This window comes from Physeter macrocephalus, chromosome 13 (genome assembly GCF_002837175.3).
Source record: "Physeter macrocephalus isolate SW-GA chromosome 13, ASM283717v5, whole genome shotgun sequence".
Lineage (NCBI taxonomy): Eukaryota > Metazoa > Chordata > Mammalia > Artiodactyla > Physeteridae > Physeter > Physeter macrocephalus.
The window spans coordinates 798,155-812,533 of NC_041226.1; the positions used below are offsets into that span (position 1 = coordinate 798,155).

Here is a 14,379-nt window from a genome sequence, read left to right on the forward strand (position 1 = left end):
CGCATCGCGATGAAGGGTGGCCCCCGCTTGCCGCAACTGGAGAAAGCCCTCGCGCAGAGATGAAGACCCAACACAGCCAAAAATAAATAATAAATAAATAATAATTTTTTGTAAAAAAAGTGGTCAGTAGTCACCTGTAATTATTTCAATCTAGTCTTTTAATACCCAAGAGTAATAATCTTCATAGCTTGTAAGTGAGCACATCTATTTAAAAAGTCATGTGCTCCCGTGACAGGCCGTGTGTAGGGCACCCTGGAAGGTGGCCGGGGACCATTTCTTATCCTTTGTCACCTGGAGGAAAGTTGACTGCTTTTTGTCCTTTTAAGTCCATCTAAGGACTTCCCTGGCAGTCCAGTGGTTAGGACTCCGTGCTCTCACTGCCGAGGGCACGGGTTCGATCCCTGGTTGGGGAACTAAGACCCCACAAGCTGCACGGCGCAGCCAAAAAAAAAAAAAAAATTCATCTAAAAAGCGTATGGCTCCTCATAAAAACACTCCTGATTACCGATGTGTAAAATGCTTTCAGGTCCCTGGATGAAGGCTCAGACCACGGGCCTGTTGCTGGCTGTCCCGGGAGGGTGCCGGGGCCATCAGGCCACACACAGGGATGGGAAAGGGCTCCCGGAACAGAAAACAGTTTATAAGACCAGTTGTGGTTATATACAAACGTGCATTTGTATGAAATCCTGTAGAAAACCCCACAGAAAAGACACCTGACAGAATTTTTCTCATGCCTCAGCCAACCTTGACCGTGAATAACATTTTAAAGTGTTTAAATAATTCTTCTAGGAGCCAGAGTGGTCATGTGACCCCCAACTCCAAGCAGCAAAGGCAATCCATACCCCACACTGTGCGTGTTCCTCAGAAACCCTTTAGCGGTGAGCGTGGGGCGGCGTAGGAATCATCCTTCTTTCTCCCTTCCCCGTCAGTCTTTCTGGTGACAGGTTTTTCTGCAACTGGCGTGGAAGAATCCCAGAATCGCGGACAGACACCGTGGTAACTTACCCATTTAGTGTTATGAAATATAAAATATTAACATACTTTTACAAAACTGGCTATCGGTGAAATTAAAAGCTGCTATTCGATTAAAAACTGTAATAGATTTAAAATAACTATTATGTGAATTAATTATATTTTAATATTTAAATGACTTGATATGACAAAATTATTTTAGTTACAAGTATGTAATTAAAGCTATTATTTCTTATTACAAAATGTTTTTATAATGCTATTCTTGGCAACAGGAAAATCTTTACTCTCATCGAAGTATGTTGAGTACCATTTTTTGGAAACCATGTCAAGCGTCATGATAATATTAGGATTCGATTTGTCCTATAGAACTGCTAAATAGTTACCTAAACCCGAGTTTGTATTTTTAAAAAGTGTCTATTAATTCTGTTTTCACTTAAAAAACCTGGATGCTGAAAAGGGAAGCAAACAAACCTTTGAAGTAGATGAAACTCATTTTTAATTGTCAGAATTTAGGATCTAGGCTTTCCCTCTGTTCTTTAGAAACAGTAACTACCCCCCCCCAATTTTGCCATTTTGTTCTGCACCATTAAATTGTACTGTGGGGGCTTCCCTGGTGGCACAGTGGTTGAGAGTCAGCCTGCCGATGCAGGGGACGCGGGTTCGTGCCCCGGTCTGGGAGGATCCCACGTGCCGCGGAGCAGCTGGGGCCGTGAGCCGTGGCCGCTGAGCCTGCGCGTCCGGAGCCTATGCTCCGCGACGGGAGAGGCCACAACAGGGAGAGGCCCGCGTACCGCAAAAAAAAAAAAAAAAAAAAAAATTGTACTGTGGCAATAAAATACTCCCAAGCAATCTCTTTAAGTCAGTATTCTTCCCGTGGACCATGGGAGTGGCAAAGGCAACGTCGTAGGGGAAATGAGGGTGTCTTGAGGCAACCCACCGTTGGTAGTAGCTGGTGGTACATCCAATCTGTATTTCTCATACAAAATCACATCTAAGCTTTTGAAATGAGGCCGTTTGCTATTAAAAGCCATCACTAAGGACTTCTAGTTTGTTTCACTTGAGAGAAGCTGAAATGCTTCCATGTAGCACACAGAATTCATACAACGGACAGCCTCTTGGTGGCACTGCAAACCATTCATACCTGAAAGGCCACATTTAAATTCACTGAGAGCATCTAATTATACACCGTTTACATGTCATAATCTGAGCCTTCGAAATTAGAGGAACATATAATGAATGGTTCCTTGTAGATCAAAAGAACATATCTTATTTAAAATTTTCACTTAAAAAAGTATAACAGAGTTTGAAGCATTAGGTAACCTCGTCCATTGTTAAAGACTAAAACGTCAAAGCAAATAAAAAAGCCAGTATTCTCACGTTTACCTTTAATTCAAGGGAAATGGCAAAGGTAGCCCTAAGGGGATCAACCAGACCTTCTCAGCGTGGTCTTCAGGCCCTGGCGTTTCTCTCCTTTCCTCAAAGAAAGGAAGACAAACGCCGTAACCTTTGTCTGAAACAGGGAAGTACTGTTGGCACTGTCACCCCCGCTGGCTCGGGCCTCACAGGACCGATTTCAGAGAAGGGAAGCAGAGGCTCGGACACTCGCAGGAGTGCAGCCTCTGGGGGCACCTGGGGTCGCAGGTGAGATCTACAGGGGGGCAAAGGTGGCCTTGAAGACGAGACGCTGGACCTGGGAGACGCGGGTGACTGTGCCCCACAGCTGAGCACTGACTGCCCCATCCTCTCACGCTCTCTTTTATCTAAAGCTGGCTACTGTGTTACACTGGTTTTTTGGACTTTCCGGAACAATATCTAATCAGCAAGTAACACAATTCAGTGACATTAAGCAGGATGCAAATCCCAGACACGGCGATCATGAAAACCGTGAAGACCGTCTTCTCCGTTGGCCTGGACACGAAGCAGTCCACCGTGTTAGGGCAAGGCCACGCGTTGCATTTCACCAGGCGCTGCATGGCGAAGCCGTCGTACATGACGTAGAAGACGTACATGAAGGCGGCCTCAAAGATGACCCGGAAGAAGATGCTGCCGGTGTAGGTCCACCACAGCGACCCTTCGATTCGCACCTTCTGGCTCTTGATCTCTTCGATGTCCTTAAATTCACTCTTTATCTCTCCCTTCATGAATTTCCTTTTCTTCTCGTGTCTGTAGTGGGCCACGTGCATGGCCACCAGCAGGGCCGGCGTGGACACGAAGATAAGCTGCAGCGCCCAGAGCCGGATGTGGGACACGGGGAAGTAGTGGTCGTAGCACACGTTCTTGCACCCGGGCTGCAGCGTGTTGCACACGAAGTCGGCCTGCTCGTCGCCCCAGACCTCCTTCGCGGCCACCACCAGGATCATGACGCGGAAGATGAAGATCACGGTGAGCCAGATCTTCCCGATGCTGGTGGAGTGCTTGTTCACGCCCCCCAAGATCGTCTGCAACGTGCCCCAGTCCATCTTCTCGTCCGGGCAGTTCGCGCTGGAAAAGACAAAAGTGACACAACATGGAGGGGACCAGGCAGGACCGGCTTATGGGGGGCTTGCTGGGTCCGGGCAAGCGAGCACCCAGAGATCCCTTCCCGAACAAATACCAGTTCTCACGCTACCTCACCCAACAAGAGGAAGACAAACCAACCTCTTCTGCCGTCGGGTTAGCCGTGTAGCGCGCAGAACACCTGGAACGCGTTCTCTAGTAAAGAGGGGTATATTCACCTGAGCAGCGCGCCCAGTCCGTAGCACACAATCAACACTTGGGGTGGGGCACCCCGGCAAACGTGCGCGCCGACGCGGGGCCCTGCTGGAAGCGCTGACCGAACCCCTGCGCGGGTCCCCCCAACCCTCCCAAGGCATTCAGCGCTCCCAAGGGCTTGTTCTGGACGGTACCCTGGCCTCGTGCCAGCCGGGGACGACCTCGCCTTCAAGGCCGAGAGGCCAGGTCTCCCGGCAGCACCTCTTTCCTTCGCTTATTTCAATTCATTTTCAGGGACGTGGGATGCAGCAGTGAAATGACTGTCCCCAACGGTAAAATCCACGTTTAATGTTTCCCAAAGGGCTTCACTTCCTTTCTCTATATGAAAAGGGGCAGGTTAGAAATGGTCCTTCCATGGAGAAAAGCCTCTGTGTGCCTGGGTTTTTGTAACCGTTCTGTGTACAGATTGGGGTCCTTGCTGTCCTGTTGGGACTGACCGATCGGTTAGTACTCAGGTTTGCAAAGTGTTGCGACGGTGCATTGTTATCCTGGGCTATGGCGTTTAGAAGTGTTTCTAGGGCCTCCCTGGTGGCGCAGTGGTTGCGCGTCCGCCTGCCGATGCAGGGGACGCGGGTTCGTGCCCCGGTCCGGGGGGATCCCACGTGCCGCGGGGCGGCTGGGCCCGGTGCATTGTAAAAAAAAAAAAAAAAAAAAAATGACAAAGTTTAACTCGGTGATTCCCCAGGGACTTGGCCCTACCAGGCACCCTCACCGACGCTGCTGGGTGATGCGCTGCCTGCTGAAGGGACCTGGGAAGCCTGTGCGCTCACCTTCCACCAGCCAGTGGCCTCCTCATCCCAGGGTATGAATAGCCTTCCCATACTTCGAGTCACACCTGTCTGTCTCAGTCAAGCCTCTTTTAAACAAGACCCCACCCTCCACAATGTGATGAGTAACGTGTCCACCCCTTCCAAACTGGTTCTCAGTCCTCCTGCTCCTCTTACTGTATAAACGCCTAGTGCTCTCCTTATTCTGAGCAAGTCGGGTCCTGTTCCCCGATGGGGCGCTGCTGGGGGCACCGAGGTCTGGCTGAAAGCATCCAAGGCCACCTCGTTCAGAGGACACAGCAGAGACACGGGAAGGGTCAGGGCAGGGGAGCTACGAGCGTTGAGACAGCCTCGTGAAACGCTCAGCCAGCTCAGCTCGAAAGAGAGAAACATCATTGGGAAAGGGTCTGCTCTGGGCTCAGCTCTGAGCCTTAAATACAGACGGTCCGGGAGGCCTTAGGCTCTGCACCTGGTCCGTCCTGCCCCAGCAGCGTACTCAAAGCTCTTGTGAAATCAGACCCTCCAGTTCTTTGCTGGCACTCACTAAGTGGAAACAGGACACTCACAGAAGCAGACCGTTTGGCGCGTATCAGTACATCTGGCTAAAAATCTGGGGTGAGGCCAGTGCCAAGTGCACGACCCACACCCCTCAAACCAGTCCAGTCGGCAGCAGCTGAGAAGAAGACAGTTCCAAGTAAACCCTATACTGTTGTTGTTGTTGTTTAAAGCTCCTGGTTGGGCTGCAGCTACCTGTTCTAAAGATCCTTTAGGAAGAGGAGCAAATTAAAGTTGGATCCCGATGGGCTAGGGTAATAGGGAGAGGCGGACCCACCCGGCGGGATGAAACGGCTCTCCACAGTGAGCAGCGAGGTGCTGGCCCCCCGCCCTTCCTGGCCGGCCTACACCTGCGGGGGTGGGGTCGGGGGGAGGCTGCTGGCTGAAGCACTAGCTTCCAGAAGGGGCAAAAGGGAGCCCTTACCCCTTAGCTTTGCAGTCCTTACTTCTGCTGATGGTGGCCCTTTGGCCCACAGGCCCCCCCCACCCCCGTCCCCCCGTGTCTGTAATTGTGACCGGCCGCACACTACTTCCGACCCCGACTCAAAGGGCGAATGGGGACACGGCTGTCGCCACACATCTCGAGAGAGTCCCGGGGGACGGCCGCAGGGGCCAGCTCTCAGGAAGCTGGAGGACGGGTTAGGCTTCTTCCCTGTCCAGTAGGGGACGTGCGGGGCCGACGCAGCCGGCCCTAAAGCACGGCTCCCCGGTTTGGGACCAGCGCCCCGAAAGCCGCCCCCCACCCCGCCTGCCCCCGACCGCACCGCCCCCTGGAAACGCCGCTCTCGAATTTGCGGGAGAAAAACAGGCAACCACAGCGCGGACTCGAGCCGGCTGTGCCGGGCGGCAAAGCGGCGCCGGGAGGTAAAGGTCAGTTTTCTCCAGGTTAGGCTTCCGCTTAACCCCCGGGATGGACTTTCCTCTCTGAGCGAACCCTTCGGCCAGGTCGAGGCTCCCGGTGGACGGGCTCCTGGTGGAGGGGCTTCTGGTGGCGGCAGGCGAAGCGCGCCGGCGTCCGTGCCAGGCTCTCCCCGGAGGAACCAGGCCGACTGCCAGGCGGGTCGGCGGCCGCGCACCTGTCCGGCCCTCCTTCCCCGCGCGGCCCCGGCTCCGGGCCAGTCCGCGCGCCGCGCGCCGCGGGGTCGGCCGGGTCCCACCCCAGACTCGGCCCGAGGAGCTCCCGGCCAGGGGCTCGCGACCGCCACCCGCCCTGCGCCCCAGCGCCGCTGTCGCCACCGCCCGGGACCCGGCGGCGCGGGGCCTCGCTGCGCGCCGGACCCAGCCCGGGGGACCCGGGCCCCTCGCCGAGGGTCCCACAGCCCCAGGCCTCCTGGGGCCTCTCCCCGCCGGGTCCGCAGCCCCCAGCCGCCCCGAGGAGCCGAGAGTGGGCGCCGGCCTTACCGACTGGAGCGGGGCGCACGGGCGGGGCGGACTCCCCGGGCTCTCGCGGAGCGCGCGGCGGGGCCGGAGCGGCGGCGGCGGCGAGGGGGCGCGGGGGGCGGCGGCGGCGCTGTCGGCTCGGAGTCGGGAGAGCGCGGCGCGCCGGGCGCTCGGGCCTTGGACACCTGTGCGCTCGTCGGCGCCTTTTAACCGCGCCCGGCACCCCGCCTCTTCCCCGGAGCTGTTGAGAAAGTCCGGGAGGGGGCGGCTCCTCGGCGTCCGGCCGCCTCCAGCGCCGCGGGCGGGGCGCACCAGCCCCGGGGCCTCAGCGCTTCCCCGTGTCCCCGAGTCCCCCGAGCGCCCCGGGTCCCCGCGCCCCCAGCCCCGCGGCCGCCCGGGTCCGAGCGGGGCGACGCTGAGCCTCGGCTCCCTGCGTTTTTGGGGAGAGGGTGAGGTTAAAGGATCGTTGTCGTTGCTGTTATTGTTATTTCTACTTGGAGCGGTTCAAGAGTACTGTGGTAGTCAAAGCTCCGGTTTAATTTTTTTTTTTAATTTTTTTTTTTATTTGAAGAGTAAGTTCAGGCCGGAGGTCCGGTTCCCCGCGAGGCTCCCCCCGCGGCAGCGCGGTTGCCCTGGGCCGGTTCCCTCCTGGGAATGTGGGTTCACGGTGGGCGAGGAGGGGGCACCGCCGGGCTTGGCCAAGGGCCTGCTTCTTTCTCGCCCGAACCTCGCAGGCAAACTTAACGAACGTCTCCTTGAGTTCCTGTTTGATTCGATCACTTTCAACTACGTGCCAAGGGCCGGGGTTGGACGTGGTGAGGACACAAGTCCGGCGCCAGGGACCCTGCACGCGGGCCCAGCCCTGCGCCCCATCCGAGGGTGCCCCCGGGCCCTGCCCACGTCCTCCTCCTCCCACGGCTGAGAAATAGCAAGGAGGTTACTCAGTTCGGGGTGGGGAGCCCCCCCGAACGAAGTCTACCGACCCCTTCCCCTGCACACACGTCTCAAAGGGGCGCGCTGGTGGGATTTCTGGAGAGGCTCCCTGGGAAGCTCGGTTCCTCTCCCGGAAGCTTGATCTCGGATTACAAGGTTTCATTGTTCACATGTGGCTGGGTATTTTGACATTCACAAAGCAAGTGGATGGAGAATTAAAATCGCAAGAGTGGGCCGCGTCTGGGGAACCGTGTCCCTCATGGGGGGCAGGAGCCTCGCCCCAGGATTCCTGCAGAGGCCAGCCCTGAGGTGCAGGCGTGCTCGCCCCCACGCTTGGCTTCACTTAGGTCGGTTTTAAGTTGAACAGAGATGATTCACCCTGACAGGGCAGATGTGGCCTTCGAAATGGGTTTTCCGAATGGGTTTGCGAACATTAGCATAAAGGTACTGACTTTTCCTTTTAAAAGTTGCACCCCGTCGTCACGGGCCGGTTTAGGCCATTCTTGCTGGGCGAACCTGAGTTTGTCCCCCTGTCACTACCCCACCTTCCAGCCCCAGGTCTTAGTCCGGGAAGGAGTGTCTGTTCATGAACAGACAAAGCCCTACAAGGCCCATCTGAGAGATGTGCTGAATCGGCTGGTTGGAAATTACAAGGCAAAGGTGGGTGGCCTGGAGGAACCTTCCTGGCCTATGCCTCCTGGGAGCTGGTGGGAGGGGAACGCCCTTCAGGTTGTCAGGGCATCGCTCTGTGGGGCTCTGGGGTTGGAGTGAAGGAAGTGTCTGGAACCTTTGCAGGAAGCCAGCTGGTAAAGGTGGTTTGGACACTGAAAGGTGACTCGCTTTCCCCCACTGAAGAATTTCCCTTTGCCTTTTCGCGTCTATATCATGATTGCAGGTTGCTGTTCAACTTCCTTTTCCTGTTTTCCCTGACTTATTCTCCTGATTTGCATAATGACAGTGTATTGCTGGCTAATTGAATATCCTAGCCACTCTGTATTTTAGGGTTTATAGTTAGAACCCCTACAGCTCTTAAGTCTTAACTACAACGCAGCACTTGATTTTCTTCTGTTTGGTGTGACTTCTGTTGTTCTCTGTGCACTGGTGTTTTCTTCCCAACCAGACTCGGATTCCGATAGGGCAGGAAATCTCGTGGAGGTATTTCTGTGTCCTCCAGAGCAGAGGAGGGGAGGGAGGGTAAGATGGAAAAAGGGTCTCACGTCTGGACATTTCAAGTTATCGCCACACGAGCTTAGACGTATATGCACTTAGCAGATCACACCACAGATTAATGTTTTAAAAATCCTGTAATTATTTTGTGAATAGCACAATCATATTGCTGCATTATTTTTGGTGAAAAGCATTACTTTGTTATATGTAAACATTGAAAATAAGCCTCAGGGACTTCCCTGGTGGCTCAGTGGTTAAGAACCCACCTGCCAATGCTGGGGACATGGGTTTGATCCCTGGTCTGGGAAGATCCCACATGTCACAGAGCAACAGAGCCCGTGTGCCACGACTGCTGAGCCCGTGTGCCACAAGTTCTGAAGCCCACATGCCTAGAGCCCGTGCTCTGCAACGAAGAGTAGCCCTCGCTTGCCATAAGTAGAGAAAGCCCGCACACAGCAACGAAGACCCAACGACCCCAAAATAAATACATTTTTTAAAAAAGAAAGAAAATAAGCCTTCATTTTCAGGTCTTCATCTTTTAACATAACAGCCCCCAGAGAAGGCTGACCCGTCCTGCCCTCCGCTTCAGCCTCCCCAGCCTGATGGGCACACCTCTCCGGCCTCATTAACTAGGCACCAAGCAAGATAGAGCATAGTTTTGGACTCGGTTTTGTGGAAGAACTCTGGTGTCTCCTGGGTAGGTCTTGAGTGAAGCTGATACAGAGGACTGGCCCTTTTCAGGGAAGGTCAGGCTATCATTGAGTAAATATTGATGACTAAACTGGTGGGTATCTGTTACAGCTTCACCTGTCGCCTCACAGTGTCAGAGATATGTGTGACTAAGGTTTTTACATATGTACTTAGTAGCAAGCAGACAAATCCCAGGCTTTCAAAACTGAGCTGAACTTTTATGCAGGTATTTAAAGTGGTGCAGGGACATCGCTGGTGGTGCAGTGGTTAAGAATCCACCTGCCAATGCAGGGGACACAGGTTCGAGCCCTGCTCCGGGAAGATCCCACATGCCGCGGAGCAACTAAGCCTGTGCGCCACAACTACTGAGCCTGCGCTCTAGAGCCCGCGAGCAACTATTACTGAGCCTGTGAGCCACAACTACTGAAGCCCGCGTGCCTAGAGCCTGCGCTCCGAAACGAGAGAAGCCACCGCAATGAGAAGCCGGCGCACCACAACGAAGAGTAGCCCCCGCTCTCTGCAACTAGAGAAAACCCGCGTGCAGCAATAAATAAATTTATTTATTTTAAAAAATCGTTATTAAAAAAATCAAAAATTAAAGTGATGCCGTTGTCAGGCTATAAGGGGAAGTGCTAACGTGTAAAGCTATTTGATATTTCAATTTGACAGTTGTTTTACAAATAAGCCAAAAAAAGCTGCTATCGTTCAAGAAATCAGTGTGAGACAGATCCTATTTCTTAATGTATTTTAATGAATGATTGCCTGCCAGCTGCCTGATGGGGCAGCCCCTTGAGTCCCCCGCCCCCGGGGAAGGATGGTCTGAATGTACATAAAGAATGTCTCAGTTAAATTTCTGACTCACAAATCATACGTGATAGCAGAAGGTGATAGCAGAAATGTCTTAAGGCAAGAAGGGACTTAGGAGAGAGAGGAGTCCCCGTCCTACTAACAGCTGGCTGTTTGGGAATCATTGGACGTCTCTGAGCCCTGAGCTCTTGGTCTGCAGCCACTTTCTTGACTTTGCTGTTGAAATAGTCATCATAGTAATAATTGGCAAAAAAGGGAAAATTCAGCCCTCCTCAAATGAGCAGATATTAAGAACCCCTGGAAGTCTCTGCATAATTTGTTAATAATGACTTACCTATGATAATATCATTTAAAAGCAGGAGTGGCCTTTCACATTTTTGTGGATAATTATCACAGGAGAACAGCATTTCACAAGATTGCTCCCTGCACCTTTGACCCACACCCTCACTTAGGTATCCTGAAAATGGTTAATGTCAAATAACTTAGCGAAAAAGATCAGTTGTTACATTCCAAGTACGTGAAACTGTCAGATTTCACTAATTTAATTGTTCTTCTCTTCAGGTTCAAATTAAAGTCATAAAAATTCCATCTTTTGCATTTGAAACTCTTATAAGCCTTTCCGTTTGCCTCGCTCTATTCTTATATTCATACATAAAATATTTGGGGGAAATTTGAGTTGTTAGATGTGTTAGTTGCAAGTCCGTGGTAAAATAAGTCGATTTCCTTGGCTTTACTGGATGAGCATACGCTCTTACTGGCAAATACAGCCGTATAGCTCTTGTGTGATTATTTAAGCAGACTGTGGAGAGATTACAAAGATGCTTCCAAATGTATTTCTATCAAAAGCACGTGTTGGTCAGAGATGAATTCAAAGCTCTAACTCCCCAGGCAAACTGGTAGGGAAAATTGACTTCTATTGAATATAAAAATTAAATTCTGTAAGCTTTGGTGAGTTGTCAAAAAGGAAATTCTGCACAACTCATAAAGGAACAAAAGAGATTTCTACATTTTAGTGTGTTAGAACAATATTGTGTCATATATCATCTTGAAGAGCTTTTGGGATAAGTTAAGGTCTAGTAAACACTCATATTATGGGTTGCTTTAGTAAAAAAAAAAAATTATAGGCATATGTTTGACAAAGGGCTGCAGAGTAATGATTTCCTTGTTGGATTGTGTCTGCTAGACCACAGCGGCTTTTTGTGAAATGCTAGTGTGGACGGTCCCAGGTCTGTTGCTGTCTGGAAACCACTGATTCCAGGGTGAGTTTTGCACCGACAAGCCCGGTCAGGTGGCTGTTCTCTGGCTTGGAAATTCTCTTTGGGAATTGGACATGGTGTCTTTGATCTTAGAATTCAGAGCTTGGTTTGTGTATTAGCCATTCATCTGAACTTCTCCTTAAACTGTTTCAGAGCCCTTTCTATGTTGGGGAAAGAAGCACATACTGTATTGGCGTGTAGAGTTCTCTGGTTTCACCTCATCGTTGAAAAATCTTTGTGTTGGGAAAAAGGCGCTTGCAATACCCAGAGTGCCCAGTAGATGGCACTGGGAAGACTCGTCAGGGAAACGGGGACGATCGCTGGAGAAAGATGGATACTCTTGTCCTTTGGTGTCGCTTGTCGCGACCTCGTTAATAGGCTGGGAAATAAATGTCTTTCCTGTTTTTTCACAATGAAATGAAATAGAATAGAATAGGAAATATCAGAACACACTGCTCTTAATAAGAGTTAAGTCGTGTTTTAGGAAATGTTTGTTTCGTGTGTGTTTTCATACTCACACGTGTGCTAGTCCCAGTGTAAAATGTACTGGTTGCTGTAGACTTCTGTCACAAAACGTTGGAACGTCATTTCCAGGGCGAAGGCATATCACTGTGGCCTTAGGAGAAGCGGTGTCACAGCAGGAAAGACACCCAGGCCCTGAGCGCGGCCGCCCCTCTGCTGTGCCCCCCGCGAGCTCACAGCCCCAGGACCCCCGGCAGCTCCCAGCTGCTTACGACCCTGGAAGATGCCTTCCTCCATCGGACTTGTTTCCCCGGGGCTCCTCTCTGGTCTGAGGATATGGGTTCGTGGGATGGAGGGGAAGCAACAATGCTATGTGACTGGGTCTTTTACTAACAATAACATTATTTATCTAAAAAAGGACACATACTTAATGCCCTGACGTCCAGTATGCTCAGGGTCATAGGTCGGCTCTTTTAATGGGTTACACGTATTTAATGTCAGAAGTGGGTGTTGGACTCTTGTGCTTTGGGAAAGAGGAGACAGTAGACGATTGTTGTTTCTTTACTGCCTTTGAAATAAACCCTTGAGGGTGGAGCTTGGGCTCCTCTCTTTGGTGGTCGGGGGCTCCGGACGTAGAGTGGACGGTTGGGGGAAGCGGTGTGGGTCCACCTGGAGGGTCTCGTCCCCAACTGAGGCAGCATCACCTCAGCCGCCGTCGGGTGGGAAGCAGCCATCTTCCCTTACAGGCTGTGTGACATTGTGCACTAGGTTGTGAGGATGCTATGTCTTCAGACAGCATAGGCTGCCTACAATTTACCAAAGGACAAAACAGACTTGCAGAAGTCACGTATCTGGACCACTAGTGGAGACTGTGTAACCGACACACAAAACACACAAACATAAACGAAAGGGTCTCTGGGTATCATCCAAGGCAGAGGTCCTGGGTGAATCGTTTACACACGACTGGATACTCTGAAGTGTGCCGAATGTCGCGGGTTTTCTTTATCACACAACTCTGTGAGAGCATTTTTAATCCAGTCCAGCGCCCGCCTTGGACTCGCTTTGCATAAAGGATGGAGTACGTGTTGGGGGAAGGAGCAGCTGGAGCCAGAAATCGACCCACCTCCACCCTTGGAGGGAAGATGGGGTCCCAACATCGCCGGTGGTTAAAACGACATCCCGGGCTCTGGACCTGCAAGAGCTGCAGTCCCTGACAGAGCAAACCGTGCCACTGGGCTGTCGCCTCGTGATGGGCTTGGCTCCTGACCTTCTGTCTTTCTGGGGGAAGATAAGGAGAACCCTTTGAAAAGGAGGAGAAAGCAGATAGCGGCAGGAGAACAAAGCAAAAGAGCTGGCAGGAAAGGGGCAAGGACGCAGACGAGCGCGTGGGGATAAAGACGGACAGCGTCTTTAATTGTGGTTTGTCTGTGAGGAGAGGAGGGCCTGGCCACCCGCAGGGTGTTTGCTGAGTGACCAGCCGGACGCCCTCCCCAGGGCGGGAGTTGGGGGGGTGGACGACAGGCTGCTGGAAGGGCAGATTCTTGTTTTCGGCCCACGGGGGCTGCAGAGAGGAGAAGCAGGCCCTAGTGTTGGTGCAGGTTTTTAGCATCCTGCAGCCGTGACATAGCGCTTCCAGCTGCATTTCCAGAGTGCAGCTGTCTTCGAGGCTCCTGACTGAAATGCCGGGTCTGTGAGCGTCTCCGGAATCCAGCGGGAGGCTCCCCGTGGAGGGGGCGTTGGAATGCAGACCCCCCCCCCCACCGGAGCTGGCTGAGTTAGACTGCAGAGGAGCTGGGAGGGTGGGTGTTCTGAACGACACTGAGACCCGACTGCTCCATGGGAAGGTGGGACTGTGAGCGTCTCCGGAATCCAGCGGGGGGCCCCCCGGGGGGGGGGCTTGGAAATGCAGCCCCCCCCCCCACCGGAGCTGGCTGAGTTAGACTGCAGAGGAGCTGGGAGGGTGGGTGTTCTGAACGACACTGAGACCCGACTGCTCCATGGGAAGGTGGGACCAGGCTGGCTGCAGAAAAACCAGCTCAAGAGTTTCTTCAACATGCAGATTCCTGGGCTGTGGGACCAGACAGCCTGACCCAGTGGGTTTGGGAGCCCACGGTCTGCAATATGTGTTAGTTTGGCCTCACGATTTTGTGGCTGGATTCGGCGCCGTCTTGACAGACGTGCCTCAGGGGAAACTTGGGATCCGACCCTGCAGTGCTCGCTCTGCCTGAGGGCTGTCGGCCTCCTGTTTGGGTTAGAACTGCCGTGTCCAGGGCGGAGGCACATGGGATCAAATCCCAAATGCCAGTGTCTGGTGAGAAGGGGAGAGGCTGTGGCGCGTTGCCAGGAGGATCTCTTTGGTGTGAGCGCTGAACCCAGATGTCCGTTCCTCACGACCGTCAGGCAGAATCTAGACCATTCTGGGTCCTTTCAGGGCTGAAGTTCAACCCGAAACAATCGATTCCCTTCTCAACTTAGGCCTTCCTTTTTCTGAACATTGATGATTTGGATACTGATGACCAGAGGACAGATCAGAAGACACTGCCTCAGGTTTTATTAATATGTGTTTTAAAAAAATTAATTAATTAACTTACTTTTGGCTGCGTTGGGTCTTCGTTGCTGCGCGCGGGCTTTCTCTAGTT

The 14,379-nt window shown here is 52.6% G+C and overlaps 1 protein-coding gene across 4 annotated transcripts; it reads right to left on the minus strand.

Moving 5' to 3' along the window:
• Positions 1-1,139: 1,139 nt before the first annotated feature.
• Positions 1,140-6,611, minus strand: GJB2 (gap junction protein beta 2). Of its 4 annotated transcripts, XM_055089598.1 has the most exons (3): positions 6,447-6,611; positions 3,610-3,663; positions 1,143-3,453 (listed from the first exon to the last, which is right to left on the minus strand). In XM_055089598.1, the coding sequence occupies exon 3, from the start codon at positions 3,429-3,431 to the stop codon at positions 2,751-2,753; it is 681 nt and encodes a 226-aa protein (XP_054945573.1). In that variant the 5' UTR covers positions 3,432-3,453; positions 3,610-3,663; positions 6,447-6,611; the 3' UTR covers positions 1,143-2,750. The 4 variants fall into 4 exon arrangements, with proteins under 4 accessions (XP_054945571.1, XP_054945573.1, XP_054945574.1 ...); XM_055089596.1 differs by lacking the exon at positions 6,447-6,611 and having other exon boundaries at positions 1,140-3,453; positions 3,610-4,321; XM_055089599.1 differs by lacking the exons at positions 3,610-3,663; positions 6,447-6,611 and adding an exon at positions 3,687-3,704.
• Between the last annotated feature and the right edge of the window lie 7,768 nt (positions 6,612-14,379).